Source organism: Xiphophorus couchianus, chromosome 6 (genome assembly GCF_001444195.1).
Source record: "Xiphophorus couchianus chromosome 6, X_couchianus-1.0, whole genome shotgun sequence".
Lineage (NCBI taxonomy): Eukaryota > Metazoa > Chordata > Actinopteri > Cyprinodontiformes > Poeciliidae > Xiphophorus > Xiphophorus couchianus.
This window is the reverse complement of record NC_040233.1, coordinates 11,634,830-11,653,753: the sequence shown is the minus strand read 5'-3', so window position 1 is coordinate 11,653,753 and position 18,924 is coordinate 11,634,830. Positions and strand designations below refer to the sequence as shown.

Below are 18,924 nucleotides of genomic sequence, written 5' to 3'. Positions count from 1 at the left end.
CATAAAAGGAAGGCCCTGTGAAAACTTATTTCTAAGAGGGAAAGCGTATTCTCTGCAAACTTCAAAATCCAATAAGCCTGGTATGTATTTAAGATATAGTGTCAGATGCTTTAATAAACAGTTTAGTTGATCTTCTATCAGTTAGTATCTCAACATATTTTCACATACAACCTCTATGATACTTTCTATTTCAGTAATAAAAAGAGCAAAACATTGGGAAAAGACTATTGTTTGGACTTAGTTTATTCATGAACTGTGCTTTTATCTCTGAACCTTACTGACATATCCTTTCAAGTTTGACTAGAAAGGGATATATCCATAAAAATTATAATGAAGAGGTTCATGAATCTTGGCAAGCGAGCAAATTAAATTAATATTTCAAAATATAGATTTTTGTATTTTCCATTTGTCAACATCATTCACTCAACTGTTGCAGACTAATACCTTGAAACATTTAATACTAAAATGTGCTTACTGGTATGGAGGACAGTTGGTTTATTAATTAAATATCAGAATCACAAACGGTACAAAACACTGCCTTAGTACAAATATTAGTGTGCAGCGCATTTGTTTTTATTTATGTTTTGTAGTTTATTATGACGTATATATTTTTGCGCCACAGTTTCTACAAGGGCCTTTATTGGTGGCTTTTACTTGCCTTAGCGATGCCTTTTGGAAATCGGAAAATGTAAAATTGGTGCTATTTTTTCTTATTGCTTATATTTTCAAAAAAATACACCAATATGCTTTTTTTTTTAAACACATGTCCATATATTATTTCCGCGTTAGTTATTTGCACTCTAAAAATTGGACAAGTGATTTGTCTTTGGGTTGCTCATTATTACGTCTTATTTACGCGACAGCCTTCCTCTCGGGCCCCGTGGAGCAGCTAAGTTCGTGATGAGTTCGAAATCGCGACCTAGGACACGGTCCAGAACCAGAAGTCGGAGTAGAGAGAGGCGAAATAAGTCTAAAATAAGCAGATCACAATCTCCAGACGAGAGGAGAGGCCGTAGTAGGTCTCCGGACGCCAGAAGAGCCGCCCAAGGACGAGCTAGATCCAGCAGCAGCAGCGCGGCCTCTAACCATGGCTCTCCAGTCCGCCGTCGGCCTCAGCACTGGGGCCGATCCGGGTCCGGCAGCGGCTCGGAGGGCGACAGGAGACGAAGAGAGCACCGGCGGAGCAGCAGGTCGAAAGCTCGATCATCAAGGTAATAACTACCTGGCTTTGTTTATGGATGCAAATAATGAAGTTGACGCATGTTCTCAGTGAGACAACGATTAGCCCTAAATAGTAGGTGTTAGCCTTTAATCGACATCCTCTTATGCAATTTTTTTTACGTTACTTTTTTAGTCTTCTGCACTCAGTGGAAAAGTAAAACACGACTGATGCCAACAATATGGAGTTTTGCACTGATTTAAAGCTTCTAGCAAGACTCTTTTTGTAAAAATCAGTCAGACTCACCTAAGATACAGTTTATTACCTGTAGAATAATATGTCCTGCTGTGGATTTTGTTCTAAATCGTTATTAGTCGATTTTCTCGTAATTAGGTTTTTAATAGACTTGGCATTGTGTGAAATATTACAGTTGATTTCCTCACCTTTACCAAAATGTGTTTTTGTTTTATTTCCATTGTCATTTCTGGCAAGATTAATCATTATAATGTTTTGCTTTACATAAAATAACACGTGTATTTCTGTAGTGCTCATACAAATAACCAGTTTTCTTCTCAGTCCTGATTCAGACAATTCCAAGATGAGAAGAAGGGAGAAGGAGACGGAGAGAAAGAAGGGAAGGTCCCAGTCCGGCTCAGATTCGAGCGGCGGAAGCGGCGACAGAGAGAGGAGGAGACGGAGAAAAAGTCTTGAACGAGGGAGTCCAGGAAGAGGCAGAGAGACAAGGGACTGGGAAAGGAAACGAGACAGAAGCAGAGAGAGGAAGAAGAGGAGTAAGGACAGGGAGCGAGGGAGAAGCAAGAAGAGCAAAGAGAGAGATGATGGGCTCAGAGGGAAGCGGGGGTCCAGCGCGTCCGACTCCTCTGAGAGCTCCGATTCAGACAATGAGAACCTTGAAGTCAAAGAGAAAGAGGAGAGGAAGAAACAGAAAGAGCTGATGAAAGCCCTGGAGACACCAGAGGAGAAGAGAGCCAGACGGCTGGCGAAGAAGGAAGTGAAGGAGAAGAAAAGGAGGGAGAAGATGGGCTGGAGCGAAGAATACATGGGATACACCAACGCAGACAACCCGTTTGGAGACAACAACCTGCTGGGCACATTCAAATGGCAGAAAGTCAGTTCTTTACCGAGACGTTTGGCATATTATTTCTAAACCTAAACGTTGTTTCCCATCCCGATTCTTTACTGTGTTTTGTGCTTCAGGCGCTGGACAAGAAGGGCATTGGCCATTTCAGCGAAAAAGAGCTGAAAGAAAGAAACAAATGCATCCAGGAGGAGAACCGAAGAGAGCTGCAGAAGGTAGGAACACGAGAACGGCGCTCCTCTCGAAACCGGAAGACAGCGGCAGTGTTGTGTGTAATCACGCTGGCTGCGCGCTCGTTCAGGTGAAGCAGCTGCGGCTGGAGCGGGAGCGAGAGAAAGCCATGAGAGAGACGGAGCTGGAGATGCTGCAGAGAGAGAAAGAGGCCGAGCACTTCAAAACCTGGGCTGAACAGGAGGACAACTTCCACCTGCAGCAGGCCAAACTAAGGCTAGTGTGCAAGAATGTTTTTTTCAAAGTAATTGCAAAAAAAGAAAAAGTCACTGAATGTACTTATCTAGTTGTCCAAAAATGTCAATTTAGGTCCAAGATTAGAATCCGCGATGGCCGTGCAAAACCCATCGACCTTCTGGCGAAGTACATCAGTGCCGAGGACGACGATCTGGCTGTGGAGATGCACGAACCGTACACATTCCTCAACGGACTGACTGTCACCGACATGGAGGACCTGTTGGAGGACATAAAGGTCAGCGGCTTAAATGGTCTTTGGCAGTTGTATCCATGACCACATTTTGTCAGACCAACACAAAGTGACACTTAGTGTAACATTTGTGAAGTGGAAGAAAACTTTAAATCTCCCTTTTTACTGTGTGTGAACCGATATGTTGCATAGTCTCTTGCCAAACACCAACTGTCATGGAACATAATTTATTTCCGTTGCTAAGAGGGAAAATAGTGCCGAGACTTTGCCTTTCAAGCTGTTGTTATTTTTTCGATTCTTTAATTATTCCGTGGCTCTAAATGAATTTTCTTTACGAGAAAAAAGGACCACAACGCTACTTCTCTGCTTCAGTTAAACACCCGCAATCCTGCTTCACTGTCACATAACTAACCAAACAAAAACAAAAAAACACACCGACCACAACACCTCTTCCCCTTTGTGACCCCGATTGTTTTGTTTTTTTGAGATCACAGGGGTCGCAGAGCCCTGGTTTAGACCAAAGCCAAGTGATGTTTTATATTGGCTCCGCTTCAACCTTACTATTCCAGTAAACTGTGTTTATGGCCGTCTATGTGAAAGGTCTACATGGAGCTGGAGCAGGGCAAGAACGTGGACTTCTGGAGAGACATGACGACCATCACCGAGGACGAGATCAGCAAGCTGAGGAAACTGGAAGCGTCTGGGAAAGGACCCGGTATGGACGTTTTAGTGCTGTAGTGTCCATATTTAAAAAAAAAAAAAAAATCTGGATGTGATATCTGTTTTTTTAGATGATTACCAAACTATTTTAGTTTGTTATGAGGGAACGTCAATGCATAATGCTAGAAGACCCAAAGACTTGCAAGTCTTTACTTTTTCTATGGCAGACTTAGAATATTTTATCTGTTGCCTACAGCTCTATGCTCTTCCATAGGAATTTTTTGCATCCTAACAAGGAATAGTTAGACTTCATTAAACACATCAACTTCCACGCTAACTAAAAACTTCAAGAAGTTAAGAAACATTTATCCATTTTTGAATTTAGCTATCTACTTATGTTTGCTTCCTACAAAGATACATATCAAAAGCTGCTAAGCTCTTCTACTAATTTACCTATAGCTCAGTATGTTGAGTATAAAGCCCAAATAAATCCAGACGCAGACCTTTGACATGTTATGCTTCATTTTAACCTTCAGGTGATCGACGTGAGGGCATCAACACAGCAGTTAGCACCGACGTCCAGTCCGTGTTCAAAGGGAAAACCTACAGTCAGCTGCAGGCGCTGCACCTGAACATCGAGGGAAAGATCCGGGCAGGGGGATCCAATCTCGATATCGGCTACTGGGAGAGTCTGCTGCAGCAAGTTCGGGTCTACATGGCTAGAGCCCGGTGAGAAAGGAGCTACACTCCATGTTTTCTGAATTGCTCATCCAGAAAACACTGTAATGAATCCGAGTGGCTGCCTGTGGAACATCTCAGCTTGGCTGGAGTACAAATTGTGTTTGTTTTGCAACACCCAGGTTGAGAGAGCGCCATCAGGACGTGCTGCGTCAGAAGCTGTTCAAACTGAAACAAGAGCAGGGAGTGGAAAGCGAACCTTTGTTCCCCATCATCAAAGAGGAACAGAGGAGCGAGGAAGACGAGTAAGTTGTGATGGCTCCACAGACGGCGCCTTGCAAAATATTTCGTCTTGTTGCAACCGTGACTACAATATTTTATTAGGATTTTCTAAGGGAAAAAAAATTGTGCTGCATTTTGGAACATGAATATGTACTCAGCTGCCCTGAGTCAATACTTGGTGGACCTTCCTCCCTGTTGCATTTCCAACTAAACGTCTTTTTGGTTGTCTACCATCTCTGCAAAACTACCATTTTTGCAATTTGGCTCCAGCTCAGGCAGATTAGACCTGCGAACATCAATTAAAGCCTTACAACAGATTGACAGCTTTGACCTTAATCATTCCGATGTAACTCTGACTGTATGTCTTGCATCATCTAATGGGTTTTCCTTTAAAGGACACCTGAGCTTACCTGTAATTGGTTTAGGTGGATGGTCGTGTCTTGGTAGGTTTGCTGATCTGCCATACTCCTTTTTTCCAGTTCAGATAATGGATTTATCGATCTTAATTAGGTATTCAGAGTTTGGGATATTGCTTCTGTTTAGATTTTTTAAATGTACCAATGTCATGAAATCCGAATAGAATTATTTGAAGTCAAAGGTAAGGAAACAATGTTTGGAAGGGACTGTAGATAAGCAACATAAAAGTAACTAGATTAAAAATAAAAAAGTTTGACACAAAGTCTCTTTTTCTTTAGGGATGGGGAAAGAACACAAGGGCAAACAAGAGAGAGGACAGCAGAGGAGAGCGGTCTATCTGCCTCTTCATCCCGACGAAATAAGAACAGAGAAACGGAGGAGGATGAAGAGGGGCCAGGCCCGTCCACCTCTGCAGCTGGCAGCCAAGATGAGGGAGGAGAGAAGGCTGAAGGGAAGGATGAGGAGGGGAAGGAAGAGGCTGTGTTGACGGAGGAGGACCTCATCCAGCAGAGCCAGGCGGAGTACGACTCTGGTCGCTACAGTCCCACTCTGCTCACTCTGTCTGAGCTGCCACTGGACACTCACACCATCACCCCAGAGGAAGATGCGCACCGGCTCCAGTTGGCCCGCAGACAGCTTCAGGTCACAGGTAAAAGCCCTTTATGCTCAACACGTAAACACAGTAGACATGTCACAATCGTGTCCAAATAATAAGAGTTTCTTCCTCTGGTATTTCAGGTGACGCCAACGAAAGCGCGGAGGACGCCTTCGTACGGCGAGCCAAAGAGGGCATGGGCAACGACGAGGCCCAGTTCAGCGTGGAGATCCCCGTCTCCGGGAAGATGTACCTGTGGGCGGACAAGTACCGTCCCCGCAAACCGCGCTTCTTCAACAGGGTCCACACGGGCTTCGAGTGGAACAAGTACAACCAGACTCACTACGACTTCGACAACCCGCCGCCCAAGATCGTCCAGGGATACAAGTTCAACATTTTCTACCCCGACCTGATCGACAAGCGCTCCACGCCTCAGTACTTCCTCGAGCCGTGTCCGGACAACAAGGACTTTGGGATTTTGAGGTTCCACGCTGGGCCACCGTACGAGGACATCGCTTTTAAGATTGTGAACAGGGAGTGGGAGTACTCGCACCGACACGGGTTCCGCTGTCAGTTCGCCAATGGGATCTTCCAGCTGTGGTTCCACTTCAAGAGATATCGCTATAGGAGATGAATAAGTTACCAGCACGGACCTAAATCTCAGGGACCTGATTTCACTCAAGGAAACTGGATGATTTGGCTCTTTTTACCTGCTCTCGTAAAACTAGAGCTTCAGCTACAAACTCTTGTCATGTTGTCTGAAAAGGAAACTGTAAATGTAATCTGCTAAATACATATTAAAGATTTGTTTTTCACTTTCTGCTGTTTGCATGCTGCCAGTTATTGATCGATTTTCTGCTTGGGGTCGAATCTCATACGGTGGGGAAAATCACTCAAAATGTTTTCCCCACATTCCCAACATAAGTATGCTTATAGAAAAAAAAAATTCATAAATTAGGTTGTATGTACCTTATGCATAAGGTATTGCATAAACATTGCATGCAATATCTCTTTGTGCAAATTATCGCAAGAGCTGTTTTGCTAAAAAGTCCATCCTCATATTTAGATTCACATACAGAAATCTCTGTACATTTTTGCTAATCATCCTCGACTCGGTTACATGAGGCCTACCAGTAAGTCAACTCTACGCTATGATGTTCCTACCTTCCGACTTTCCCCTTTGTTTGCTGCATTTGAGGTGATTTGCAGTGTGATTTCTCCTTCCAAAATGTTTCACTTAGTCTCACCTGACCCCATTTTTTTTTAACTTGACCAAACATTTTACAGAAACCTTTCAATAAGCTTCAGCATGATTTTTGGAGTCTTTGTGCAATGAGCTGGCATAGAGGCTAAGTCTATTGCTTGCTCTTTTCTTGTACCTGCCCACAATAGGTCTCATTGACTCTTGGACAACTCAGCTGATTTTTTTTCCCACTTCCAGAAGTCTTGACCAAACATTTAGTTATAGTTGGTTTATGATTAAATTATGTTCTTTCCTCTTCCAGATTATGACTTCAACAGTGCTGACATTCAGAAGCTTACAAATGCATCGGTAATCAACACCATCCATTTTGCAAAAAGAAGGTTGCAAAGCCCTTGCAAGAACTCTTAGCTTCCACCCATCACGAGATGGGTTATGTGATATCTAAGTTATGAGAAACATTTGATCAATCAGGACCAAAGTAGCTATTTATTTACTTGCAGAGAGGGGGCAGAATTGCTTTCTAAATACCAACAGATTCTAGCCGACTCTCTCCAGTTACTTTTCTTCAGTATTTATATTACTCCACTTTATTACACAACTTTTTTTTTAGATATATTTCTCTTGATTTATCAGCTTGTGTGGATCACTTGCATTGTTAAGGCCTGTAGAAATATATTTACTAGGAAAAATGTTGACATTTGGTCGCTGCTTATGTATGTCCTATAATTACGCAACTGAGTCGGTGAAAGAAGTTGCGTTCTTGTCCAAACTAGAGCTGTCATGAACAGAAAATTGATTTACATCAGATAACTTCAACATCTGCTCGTCACATTCTTCACAAACCCAGTCTTGCCGACATGTCGAAATAAAACTTGTTCAGATTCAGAAAACCAGGTCAAGAGAAGTTTTTTTTTTTTAAGTTAAAAAATAAAAAAACTTTATTTCAAAATAAACTCTTTTCAAGCTGGCAACTGGAAAACAAGGTGCCTCAATTCCATTTACAGTAGAAACCCCTGAAAAAAAAAATCAGGATTATGGAGGATTATAACAATTTAAAACACACAAAAATACCACAAAAGCATCAAACTTGTGCCAAAAGCGTTAAAATTAGTCTGAACAACTGAAAGCTTTTAAAAAAGGGTTTGAACCTATTAGAAAAACCTCCTGAATTTACATCTACCGTCAGCTAAACAAGTTTTTTTTTTAGTGCTGCTGCTTATAAACTGCACATGAATAACAACAACAAAAGTTATGGGATGCCCACATCCATCCATCAATCCAAACTGGCGCTCACAGTAAAATTAATTACGGTACACAGCAGCATGTAGCAGCTATTTGCCCTCTGGCACAAATAGTTGTGCAATGAATTAGGAGTAGAAAATACACAGATTTTACAAGGCCTGAAGCTGAAGCAGAAACGCTTTTGTCAGCTTTTATAGCAAGATTTATGTACGCGTGTATTGTTTTCAAAGTCTAAAAAGAAAACTTCAGCAGGGTAACTGGTTTTAGTCAGTAAACCTGACAGTATAGTATAGAATGGGTTTTAGTCTAATAACCTAAAATAAACAACTTAAAAAAACAGGAGGCCACCAAAAAAATCTAAAATGGGATTTAAAAGTTTACTTTGGGAAGTAAAAGTTGAATGTTTGGCTCCCTGGACCTTCACCAGCAAAGATGTTTGCCCAACAAAAAAAACTAAACAAAAAGATAAATGTTATTTTTAAAATAAAAAAAAGAGTTTAGTAGATTGAATTGTATGTTACACTAGGTGTGTATACTTCTGGCTCGTTTCCTCCTTTTTTTAAACAGTGAAGCTAACAAAAAGAAAACCTTAAAGAAACGTGTCATCTTTGATCTCATCATAATAATAATAAAAAAAATTAGTCCTTTTACACTCAGTTATTCAAGATGACACAACTTTCAACAAAAAAAATACACACTACATTTTCTTTCTTTTTTTTGTAGTAAAACATTAGCCATTTCCAAATAGTTGACTCGTCAAGGTGCATAGACGAAAGGGTTACTCCTTGCGTGTTGGTCCCCTCTGACATGGCGCATCCCCTGCACTGGTGTGTTTGTTCGGTGTTTCAGCCGCCAAAGGCACACTGGCATCCTTGGCCTCTAAGTCACGAGTCTGCTGGGGTTCTTCTGCTTTCTCTTTAGTGCGATCACAAGGCAGGTTAATGTGGCGCTTGACAACTCTCCAGGTCAAAAGGAGAACGAGACAAACAGCAAGGACGACAATTGCAACTATCAGTCCAGAGTGAGACTCACCACTGCTCTGAGCCTGAGTAACGCCCCCGTTTTCGAGGCTTATAATGACCTCGTAATTGACTACAATGGTCTCGTACTCGCCAGCTTTGGATTTCTCCACAGACAAGCAGCTGTATTTACCAGAGTTATTATTATTATTATCTGAGTCGTCCAGAATGAGCAGTCCATCCTCAGGTGAATGTGGGAGAGGTATGCCATTCCGCTTCCAGATGAGTTTTGCCAGGTTGGAAGGTGAAGGACACCTGAGCTTAAGTATCCTTCCAGGCTTGATGTTCCGGGTCAAAGGCTCAACAACAGGCCCTGAAATCAAAACAAGATCCCACAACATTAGTTTAACAACCCACAAACCCTCAGTTCCTTTTGAAGTGAATCAATACGCAGTGATAATGCTGCAGAAGAGCACTAACTCACCAGCATCAGGGCAGTGACTAGCATTTCCTTTCATATCTTGGATGAGCGCACTAAAAAAAAAATAAAGTTAAAATACTAGTTTAGTTTAAAACAGTTATAGTGCCTTGTAAATTATTCATTCTCCCAGTGGTGGTTTTTAATATTGGCCATGGGGGCGTTTGCCCAGGGCAAAATTAGAAAGGAGTGGGGCAGCTAAGAACTCATCTGTCAGTTGAGAAAACCTGAAGAAGTTTGCTACTATTTGTATGCATGTGTAGAGGAATAAGTTTCCTTTCCTTGCTGCAGACTACAGGGAGACTAGATTACCTGCTTTCTGCTGAAAAAAACAACAACTGATAATTGCTTGCGTTTTTATTGGTTGCATACCCTTCAGACTTTAAACCTTGACGTATTTTATTTGAATTTTACAGGACCCTGAACGCACCATCCCTATAGTGAAACATGGAAGTTGCAGCATCATGCAGTGGGGATGCTTTTCTTTAGCTGGGACAGGGAATCTGCTCAGAATAAAGCTAAGTCTGAAAGAAATTCTGTAAGAGACTGAGCTTGAGATATTACACAGAGGTGATCAGGTAGAAGTTTAGACATTTCAGCCTCTCGATGTTCACACCCGGTTGAGACACTCAGATACATACAACGAAATGTGCTCAAAATATGAAACCAGGTGAGGTTTTCAGATTAATATTTTGCATTATTTATATCCATTTCCTTCCACTTTACAATCCTACTAAAATACATTGAAGCCTGTGATTGTCAGGTGACAAAATGTGTTAAGTTCAAGGGGTATAAATACTTTTTCAAGGGATGTGTAAACTGAGCACGGCTTACCTCTGTGAACTGGAAACAGAAACACATTTCCCCTCAACCTTGTCCCATCCACAGTATGGATCTCTGGATAAAACACAGTCGAAACAGGTAGAGGACCTCTCACAGTTAGCTGGTGATATTTGAACTACACTGGTGTCTGAGCCGACATAAATCTGACCCTGTGCAAAAACAAACACAAAGCAAGCAAAGTTGTGGTTGTAATTGTAGACCTGAACAGTGATTTTCTAATTAAACTACTGTGGCTTTATATTACCATTTTATTGGAAAACTTGAGGATCTTGATTTTCTGAGGAGGGGTGAAAAGTTGGACTTCTTCTATGATGAACATCTCTTCATTGTGCAAAGCCTTCAGCAACTTGCCTTGATCTTAAATTAAAATAAATGACAAGAAATAATGAATATAATTCTAAAAGTAAATAACATGCATTCGGGGACTAATAGGAAAATGGAAATGAATGCCAGAGCTGGACACGATCACACACCGGTGCCTATAAACATGACGTTGTACTTTTCACCATCCAAAGCTTGCACTTGCTTCACTATAATCTGTGTGAATGCAGTTCCCTTATGCGTTAGCAATGGTCTGCCCCCTATTGGCTCAATAGCCTGGTCCATGAGCGGCTTTTCTCGGATGAACTGAAGGGTCTTATCCGGGAGGTCCAGGGTCGTTTTTATTTCCGAGTTAGTAGCCTCTCTGTTTATGCACTGGTGAAGGAGGAAGGCGAGGAGAGAGAGAAAAGGAGCACAACACAATCAAGGGTTCAGGAGGAACTGGTTTCCTGCTGAGTTGACTCATAAAAAAGAACAGAGCGACCCATTAAGATTCTGCTTTGCTCCAAACACTTCAACAACACACGTTCTAAATTAAAGGTAGGACTCACAGCTCCAGGCCGAGGCTCAGGGATCTCTCCGCTGAACGTCACCCACGTTATGTAAGAGGTTTCCACGGAGGCCGGGGTCTTGTACTTGCCCTCTGAAAACTGTTTACTGATGTCAGACATGCGGTACGCACACACTGCAGATATTTCAGATGTGTGTCTGAAACACATGATGAGAAATCCAAAGGTCATTGAGTGTTAAGCCGCAATCCATGAAGAACTCTTTTGTTTGTTGGTGTAAACATACGACTGCGAGGTGAAGGTGGCGTAAAAAACGCACTCCTTCCAGTGCAGGGAGGGATCACACCAGCGGTACGAGTCCTGGATAATGTAAGGCAACTGGGAGCCTGGGACTGGACAGTCCAAACTGGCTTTAAGGAAGGATGTCCATTTCTTCTGCAATGTCCTCTGACCTCCTTCATCTCCCTATGAGCACAAAGGCAGTTCTGTCACAAAACAAGGCCAAGAGGAAACCGGGAAGAGAGAATTCTTTATCAAGCAGCGAAAATGGCAGAACTAGCGGGGATGAGGAAGTGCTGTTTGCGTTTTTGTTGTTCACATTACCTTGCACACACGGGCCACACGGGACACTCCCAGTTTGCTGTAGCAGTTGAATTCTACAGCCGTCTCGCTGAAGAAGAGGTACACCTTGTCGTCGTTGTCGTCCTTCTCACTGTCTGGCATCGATGCCATGGAAACAAAGTTGGGATCTGGAATAGCAGAAAATAAAAATATATTTGCTACACATGATCAAGATGAAAATGTTCCTTTAAACACCCAGGTCCCTTAGATACAGAAAGTACAGACATGTATCAACATATTACATAAGACCATTAACTTCAATCCTCAACACACAGAACAAATATTTAACTCCTTAAATGACAGTTTTACTGATTAAAGTCTCTCCTCTTAATAGAAGTGCACTTCATATTGACAAGGGAAGCGATGGAAGTTAGTTTTTAACATATAGGTTCCAGGCCCATAAGCAAAAACTACACCAATATTAATAATTATAATGTCTTTCTGGAGGGAGGGGGGTTGGCCATGTTTGCCCATGTAACATATTTGGTGATGCAGCGGAGTGGTAGTTTTCATGCCATTTTCATGTATGTACAGAGTTTCAGTATTGACCAAAATAGCAGCATAAAGATTCTGGTTCAGGTTTGTCAGAGTCATAAAGGGCAAATAATAATTTAAAAACTAAAACAAACAATAAAATATTTCTAAAAACAATAAATACAAATAGAAATCAGCCAATCAACCAACTAATCATGCTAATCTTTGTGCTGCATTAAAAAGGGAAACAGCTGTAGGGAAAAGTAACTGCTTGTATCAGTTACTTTTCCTAACATTGAAAATTGTCCCTGTTGCCAACTTGGCAATTGTTCTCATGTTAGTGCATTCCTAGGACTAAGATTACTTAATTAAATTTTAAAGGGCACAGGAAATATTTGAATGAACTCCCACGTTAAAATGCAACCAAACACACACTACCTGGACAATGTCTTGTGCCTTTGCATCAAAACAATCAAAAATGCTCATCAACACTTAAGTTCCATATTACCATAAAGCCAGGAGGTTTTTATCTCCGTGCGTATGGGACCAGACAGGGGGTTGACATATGGGCTGAGCATCAGGACCGGCTCAGAGCCAAGGAAGTTCATGGAAGTGGCTGAGTACAGGTCATTCTCTGCCAGGGAATGAGATTCGAATAAAAACATCAGTGGCATTTTCAAGTTTTACCCAGACCTTTTGCAAGTCAGAATTTCTACTCACTTATCATAATGGAGGCATGTCTTTGGAACGGATCAAATGGACATTTTCCTTTGCCGTCGTCTTCGGGTTCCATTAATGCCAAGTTCCCGTCTGCATACGACTGCAACAAGAAACGGACAGTGCTGAACCATGACCTTATTTCGCAAGTCCTCAAAATGATCAGGATGAAAAAAAAAAAAAAAAACTATATTACAGCAGCTTTGAATTTCTTACCATCTTCTTACATGCTGGATCAAAAGCATTAGTTCCACACACATACATCTTCCCATCCACCATCTCATGGAGTATTCTGATATAGTTCTTGCACTCTGTCTGAAAATGTCAATTTAAATAGATTTTTAAGAAATCCAACAAGTTAAAAATGTTGCAATATGGCAGCATGCCGGTAAAGCGACCAACCTCTGCATCCTTTCCTTTCCTTTTACAGTCCCTCACTTGTATTGGAGAAGCTTTCCATTCAACCTGAAAGGGCAAACCCACAGATTGTTGTTAGGTTTATTTTTTCCTTTAAATAAAATGTTGTTGTTTTTTTTCAATGGTAGAAAATCTTTGCTACATCACACAGAAGTTTTATTTGGATGCTTCTGGTTCTGTGGCCTGGAACTGTAAATATGTTAAACTCTATAAGGGATCAGATAAATATGTCTAACTTAATTGGTCATTCTTGATACGGGACCCTTAATACATGATACATTAAGAGTTGTTTAAGCAAATTAATTAACCAACTTGTTTTTTGTTACTAGAAGTTATGTAATTATTTTGGAGTGCTCAGCCAGAATGCCAACTTGAATCTGAAATACAGAATCTGTGGCAGGAGATTTGGTGTTTGCATGAAGGCCTTTCCACTAAAAGGACCTGGAGCTCATTGTCATAATATCAGTAGAAACATGCAGGAAATTACAAGAAGGGTTTGGTTGCCTTAATGCCAAAAAGAAAATTCCACTGACTATGCAGAAGGGTAAAAATGTTGTTAAAAATATCATTTTAGTAAAAAAAACACACAAAAATAATATATTCATTTTGTATCATTTTATCTTCTTAGAGACTTTGGTCTCATTTTCGTCTAAGAGTTTAAGGGATTTAATTTGAAATATTAGCCTCACCGGCCAAAATTAGTATTAATAATTTTGCCCTTAGCTATAAAATGCAATGATAAACTGCTGGTTTGACACAGCTTGGAAGCCATGCGTTTAGATCAAAACACACTTTTGTGTTTGAACGGCCTAGTTAAATGCCAGACCTAAACACAATAGACCTGAAAGCTGACTGAGCATGAACCATTTTATATTGAGGAACAGATAAAAATCTTAGATGTGCATAGTTAGTATAATACTACTACTTTACATTTATTAAGTCAATTAATAGAAATGCATGCCACACTTTACACCAGTAAAATGCTTTGGAAAACAATGTATTATTTTTTTTCACATTACAATCTGGTGCTCCTCTGTGCTGATATCCATCCATCCATCCATTTTCCGTTCACCCTTGTCCCTAATGGGGTCGGGAGGGTTGCTGGTGCCTATCTCCAGCTACATTCCGGGCGAGAGGCGGGGTACACCCCGGACAGGTCGCCAGTCTGTCGCAGGGCAACACAGAGACATACAGGACAAACAACCATTCACACACACACTCACACCTAGGGAGAATTTAGAGAAACCAATTGACCTGACAGTCATGTTTTTGGACTGTGGGAGGAAGCCGGAGTACCCGGAGAGAACCCACGCATGCACAGGGAGAACATGCAAACTCCATGCAGAAAGACCCCGGCCGGGAATCGAACCCAGGACCTTCTTGCTGCAAGGCAACAGTGCTACCAACTGCGCCACTGTGCAGCCCGCTGTGCTGATATATTACAGACAATTTCAATAAAAAAACACAGACTCCTGGGGGAAGTCACAACATTTGTGAAAGTAAATGACAGCACCACAAATAGCACAGAGCGAATAAGTCGCCAAAAAAAAACAACAACAACCTATCTCAGAGATGTTGGTTAAGAGAATGAGTTTTGGATTTGTGCTTACTGAAGTAATTTTCTTGGAGATGTTTCTGAGATCAAGAGCGAACATGGCCTCTCTGGCACCCACCACTAACAGGTCCAGGTCTTCTCTTAACAGCATGGCGGAGTAGTTGAACACGCCCTCCTCCCAAAACAGAAGGGCGTTGTTGCCTGGAGACAGAAGAGTCCTTAACTCGGCATTTAAACCAGCGAGTCGGTCCAAACGTACGGCATTGTGAGCCAACACGAGCTGACAACGCACACCCAAAAACCAAGGTTACACAAGAAGAAAGAGCAACACTCACTATTACTGGGCACAGATCTGCGTGGGATACAGTTCAAGGGCGAGTCCACCACACGCATCAAGGCCTGGGGCAGCAGCAGTCCGAAGACACTGAGGGACAGCAGCGGATGCATGGTTCCTTTTGTTCAATCAAAGAGGAATTTGGGGGCTTTATTGTTTCCAAAACAGTCATTCATACAGGGATAAAGACAGCAAGGGGCATCTGTGACGTGATGAAGTCTGCAGGGCACTGGCCCCTTCACTGGCCCCGCTCAGCGGGCCATCCATGGTGAGACGGATGAGACAGACCGAAGACACAATGCCAATGAAGGCTGAAAGAGAGAAAGTCGTATGAATATCACTATGAATGTTTCAGACCTGAGACAGAGGAGGTCTAAAAAGTGTCCAGCAAAAGACCAAACACAGGATGTTAAAAAAAACAAAAAACAACAAAGCAGAGTGAGCTAAAGTCAGCACAGCAGTAATTCTGTCAACGCCATAGTGATGTTAATGCAGAGCCATGAAAAGCCTTCAGCAGGGTGCTGGGATGTCAGGCTCAGCTCTTCTGCAGCGCGGAGCTCTATAACACAGAGGGTGAGCGCGGAGGTTTTCAGCTCAGAGATGTTGCAAGTAGAAAAACCTTGCAAAATGCCTGCTTGTTCACACAGCAAATGCAGAGGACTGACAGATATTACGTCACTAAAACACCATAACCACAAATGAAATGATTAAAACAAGCACAACAAAAAAAACACATGACATATTTCTGAACTGATTTAACTGTAATTACACTGCTCTAACTTTACAAAATATACGTATTCTGGAGTGTTCTGTCAGGTTGTACTAGTAGGCCCAGCTGAGGAGGTGTGTGTGTGTGTGTGTGTGTGTGTGTGTGTGTGTGCCAGAGCTGTGTTGGAGTACGTGTTGTCGTGATGAGCTTCAGCATGTCAGAGAATGCGGACCTGAAAAGATGTGCTCACATATTCTGGAGCAAAGCCAGTTTCACTCACTCACACACACACACACACACGCACCCTAGCCCTACCCTAACCCTAGCCCAGCTGAGGAAGTGTGTGTGTGTGTGTGCCAGAGTTGTGTTGGAGTACGTGTTGTCCTGATGAGCCTCAGCATGTCAGAGAATGCGGACCTGAGAAGATGTGCTTCACATATTCTGGAGCAAAGCCAGTCCCCACCACCACATATATATATATATATAGAACTATAGAGATTTTATGCAGCAAAAATGGTGGTAAGTGCAGGGGTGTTTCCAGAAAGTTTTTGATGAAGTAGTGAGATGCGTGGTGATGGGTGGGCGTAAACATTACCCTCCTAATTTCAGAGTTTTGCACATTTCAGGAAATTATTCGTAGGGCTTTTATAATTTACATTGAAGACCTACGTGAATTTTGAAAGATTGCAACTTAATATTTGACTCATTCAAATCCAGTTTAAGAGTTTAGTCAAAATAGCTACAATTTTACTCACTAAAATTGGCTTTCTTCCAGCCCGGTGACTTTAGTGCATTTACACCTCGGCTGCCTGACTTCAGCATCTTACGACAGTAAACTGCAAGCTTTATGACAGGTACCCATAGCAACATTTATCCAATTGATAAAATAATCAAGTCAAAAACATAGCCCTCAGGAAAATGTCTCAGGGCAGAAAGAGCAGGTTACAACCTAGACGCTGTAGCACCAGTTTAGATTTCACACACGTGAATATATTGTCACAAAAGGGGAACAGAGTGCAATGGAGGAAAGAGCAAGTTATAACATGTCGATTTAAGTGAGACTTTTTACAGGTTTGGCAATTTATTTATTTGTTTTTTTAGTATAATTATTTTTTTCCTGTTTTTCGGCCAAAATTAATATCGTCGCTTTGGGTAATAACCAATATGACATATCTTTCCCAACGCTTTCAACAAAACCGACTACACCGCTGACATTGCTTCACTACTCCAGCCAAACACCCCACAATTCTGTGCTTCATCACTATTACTGCCATATGACTAAACAAACACCACATGGCCAATCCTTTCCCAAAACGCATGCAGCAACAAACTGTACATAAATATTGCTTATTATTAATATTGGCTCAGTTTCACTCATTGGAGCAATAAAGATGTTAAAAATTGGCTAATGTTAAAAACTGGCTAACGTTGGCAAATGCGAATGCTAATGTTGATATATTGAAGAGCATTTTTATTTTAAATTTTAATCTACAACTGGCTTAGAATAGGGTAAAATTACATTCATGCCTGTAAGCCACCTTGATTAGCAGAATTCTTTAGAAGATTACTTCCCTGCATGAAGAGATTTGTAAATTTGACACAGCATATACACACACACACACACACACACACACACACACCCCCACACACACACCCCACACAATTGAAGACCCAATTGTTAGGATTTACGACAATAATACACATAGTGGAAAATCTATTCATTCGTAGGACTTTTTGAGGCCACAAACTAACATTGTTAGATGTAAGACTTTATAAGACTTTGCAGGAAACCAGTTTGACTTTTGTTGTTATGTATAGGAGTGTAGGTGATAGAGCCAGGAAGTAGTGTCATGGTACAAGAGTGAAAAAAATAAAGCATAATTAAACATAAATAAATCGGTATATAAATAGATATTTCAACATATAGAAGCTTGTGAGATTTTGGATTTTTACAAATCTACATTAAAATTGTAGAGTCGGTAATTGTCCCCTCTGATCCCTCTTTTAGCGGCTGAAGTAGTTCTAAATGCAAACAGGTTAAGTTAAAAATTAAGTTTTTTTGTTCTAACTCTAATACGTTTACCTAGCTTGTAATTTCCATGAAACTCATCTCCTTAGTAGTACCATTCATCTTAAAATACCAATTGTTCCTTAAGCTGGTTAAGCTGTAAACTGAACACAGGAACTTCAACGTTTAGACGCCGAGTCTCTTACCCGAGCACTGAAACACCCAAGATTGCGGAAGATAAAATTCAAACTAACCAGCACCTGGTCAGACACATTTACAGGCCTGCTTTTGCAACAATAACTGTTTTGCATGGGGGGGGGGATAACAAGTGGAACAAAATGCACACAGCCGCAGTTTACGTTCAAACATACCTTTTAAGATGTGTGAGTCCACAGAACAGCTTTCCCTTCCCTCTGGGAATAAAAGCGCTTCTTCTCTGACGCTTCCGCAGCCCGTCCTTTCTGTCTCAGGTGGGTCTTTATGAACACACACGGGAGGAGAACTCAGGAGGGCTGAAGAATCTCTCTGTACCCACTTCCTGCGCTAAAAGAAAGCATACGATACAAATAGTTGGTTTGTCCCCCCCCCCCTCTAGCTTTGTCGTTGCTGCCTCTGCGGTCACACAGCGCTGTTAAGGCGGCGACTGAAGGCGCTGACCTCTGGTCCAATCAAGTTCTCATTGCTGATGGTCACTACTATCAGACGCTAGAGGGCACAGCTCATCCACGAGCAGCGTTACAGACAATGCAGCCAGAGGACTACATGCAAATCTAACCCTAAGGGTGCAGTCTATTATCTGTGTAAGGACTAATTTGTTAATAGATAATAGCTGATTTAATCATTTGCAGGAGTACGGGAAAATATAGACCTACAGCGGTCTCTGAAGGGCATTGTAAAGCATCAATAATTTTATTGATGTTATTGAATATCTCATTTGCACCGTGCGCCATTACACATGAGTCGTCAAGTACTGCAGGGTAAAGCA

The 18,924-nt window shown here is 41.6% G+C and overlaps 2 protein-coding genes across 3 annotated transcripts; one reads left to right on the top strand and one right to left on the bottom strand.

Annotated features, from left to right (window-relative positions):
* Positions 1 to 850: 850 nt before the first annotated feature.
* On the top strand, positions 851 to 6,368 carry cactin. The gene is made up of 10 exons (XM_028020471.1): positions 851 to 1,211; positions 1,736 to 2,288; positions 2,378 to 2,473; positions 2,560 to 2,705; positions 2,799 to 2,961; positions 3,517 to 3,631; positions 4,113 to 4,305; positions 4,437 to 4,559; positions 5,232 to 5,602; positions 5,692 to 6,368. Exons 1-10 carry the CDS (start codon positions 901 to 903, stop codon positions 6,180 to 6,182), a joined length of 2,562 nt encoding a protein of 853 aa, XP_027876272.1. The 5' UTR covers positions 851 to 900; the 3' UTR covers positions 6,183 to 6,368.
* Positions 6,369 to 7,790: 1,422 nt separating this feature from the next.
* On the bottom strand, positions 7,791 to 18,603 carry LOC114146446 (semaphorin-4E-like). Of its 2 annotated transcripts, XM_028020472.1 has the most exons (15): positions 18,311 to 18,603; positions 15,224 to 15,533; positions 14,944 to 15,089; positions 13,319 to 13,381; positions 13,133 to 13,231; positions 12,920 to 13,019; positions 12,708 to 12,833; positions 11,708 to 11,853; positions 11,391 to 11,569; positions 11,147 to 11,303; positions 10,748 to 10,970; positions 10,519 to 10,631; positions 10,266 to 10,423; positions 9,438 to 9,487; positions 8,773 to 9,326 (listed from the first exon to the last, which is right to left on the bottom strand). In XM_028020472.1, exons 2-15 carry the CDS (start codon positions 15,333 to 15,335, stop codon positions 8,773 to 8,775), a joined length of 2,226 nt encoding a protein of 741 aa, XP_027876273.1. In that variant the 5' UTR covers positions 15,336 to 15,533; positions 18,311 to 18,603. The 2 variants fall into 2 exon arrangements, with proteins under 2 accessions (XP_027876274.1, XP_027876273.1); XM_028020473.1 differs by lacking the exon at positions 18,311 to 18,603 and having other exon boundaries at positions 7,791 to 9,326; positions 15,224 to 15,335.
* Between the last annotated feature and the right edge of the window lie 321 nt (positions 18,604 to 18,924).

What these genes read in the sequence shown, in the direction of transcription:
- cactin (XM_028020471.1), top strand. Translation starts at nt 901, where the DNA reads ATGAGTTCGAAATCGCGACCTAGGACACGGTCCAGAACCAGAAGTCGG. An exon ending in GTCTACATGGCTAGAGCCCG is followed by an intron (nt 4,306 to 4,436) that starts GTGAGAAAGGAG and finishes TGCAACACCCAG; the next exon opens with GTTGAGAGAGCGCCATCAGG. An exon ending in CAGAGGAGCGAGGAAGACGA is followed by an intron (nt 4,560 to 5,231) that starts GTAAGTTGTGAT and finishes CTTTTTCTTTAG; the next exon opens with GGATGGGGAAAGAACACAAG.
- LOC114146446 (XM_028020472.1), bottom strand. Translation starts at nt 15,335, where the DNA reads ATGCATCCGCTGCTGTCCCTCAGTGTCTTCGGACTGCTGCTGCCCCAG. An exon ending in ACATGCCTCCATTATGATAA is followed by an intron (nt 12,834 to 12,919) that starts GTGAGTAGAAAT and finishes ATTCCCTGGCAG; the next exon opens with AGAATGACCTGTACTCAGCC. An exon ending in CTGAGCCTCGGCCTGGAGCT is followed by an intron (nt 10,971 to 11,146) that starts GTGAGTCCTACC and finishes CTCCTTCACCAG; the next exon opens with TGCATAAACAGAGAGGCTAC.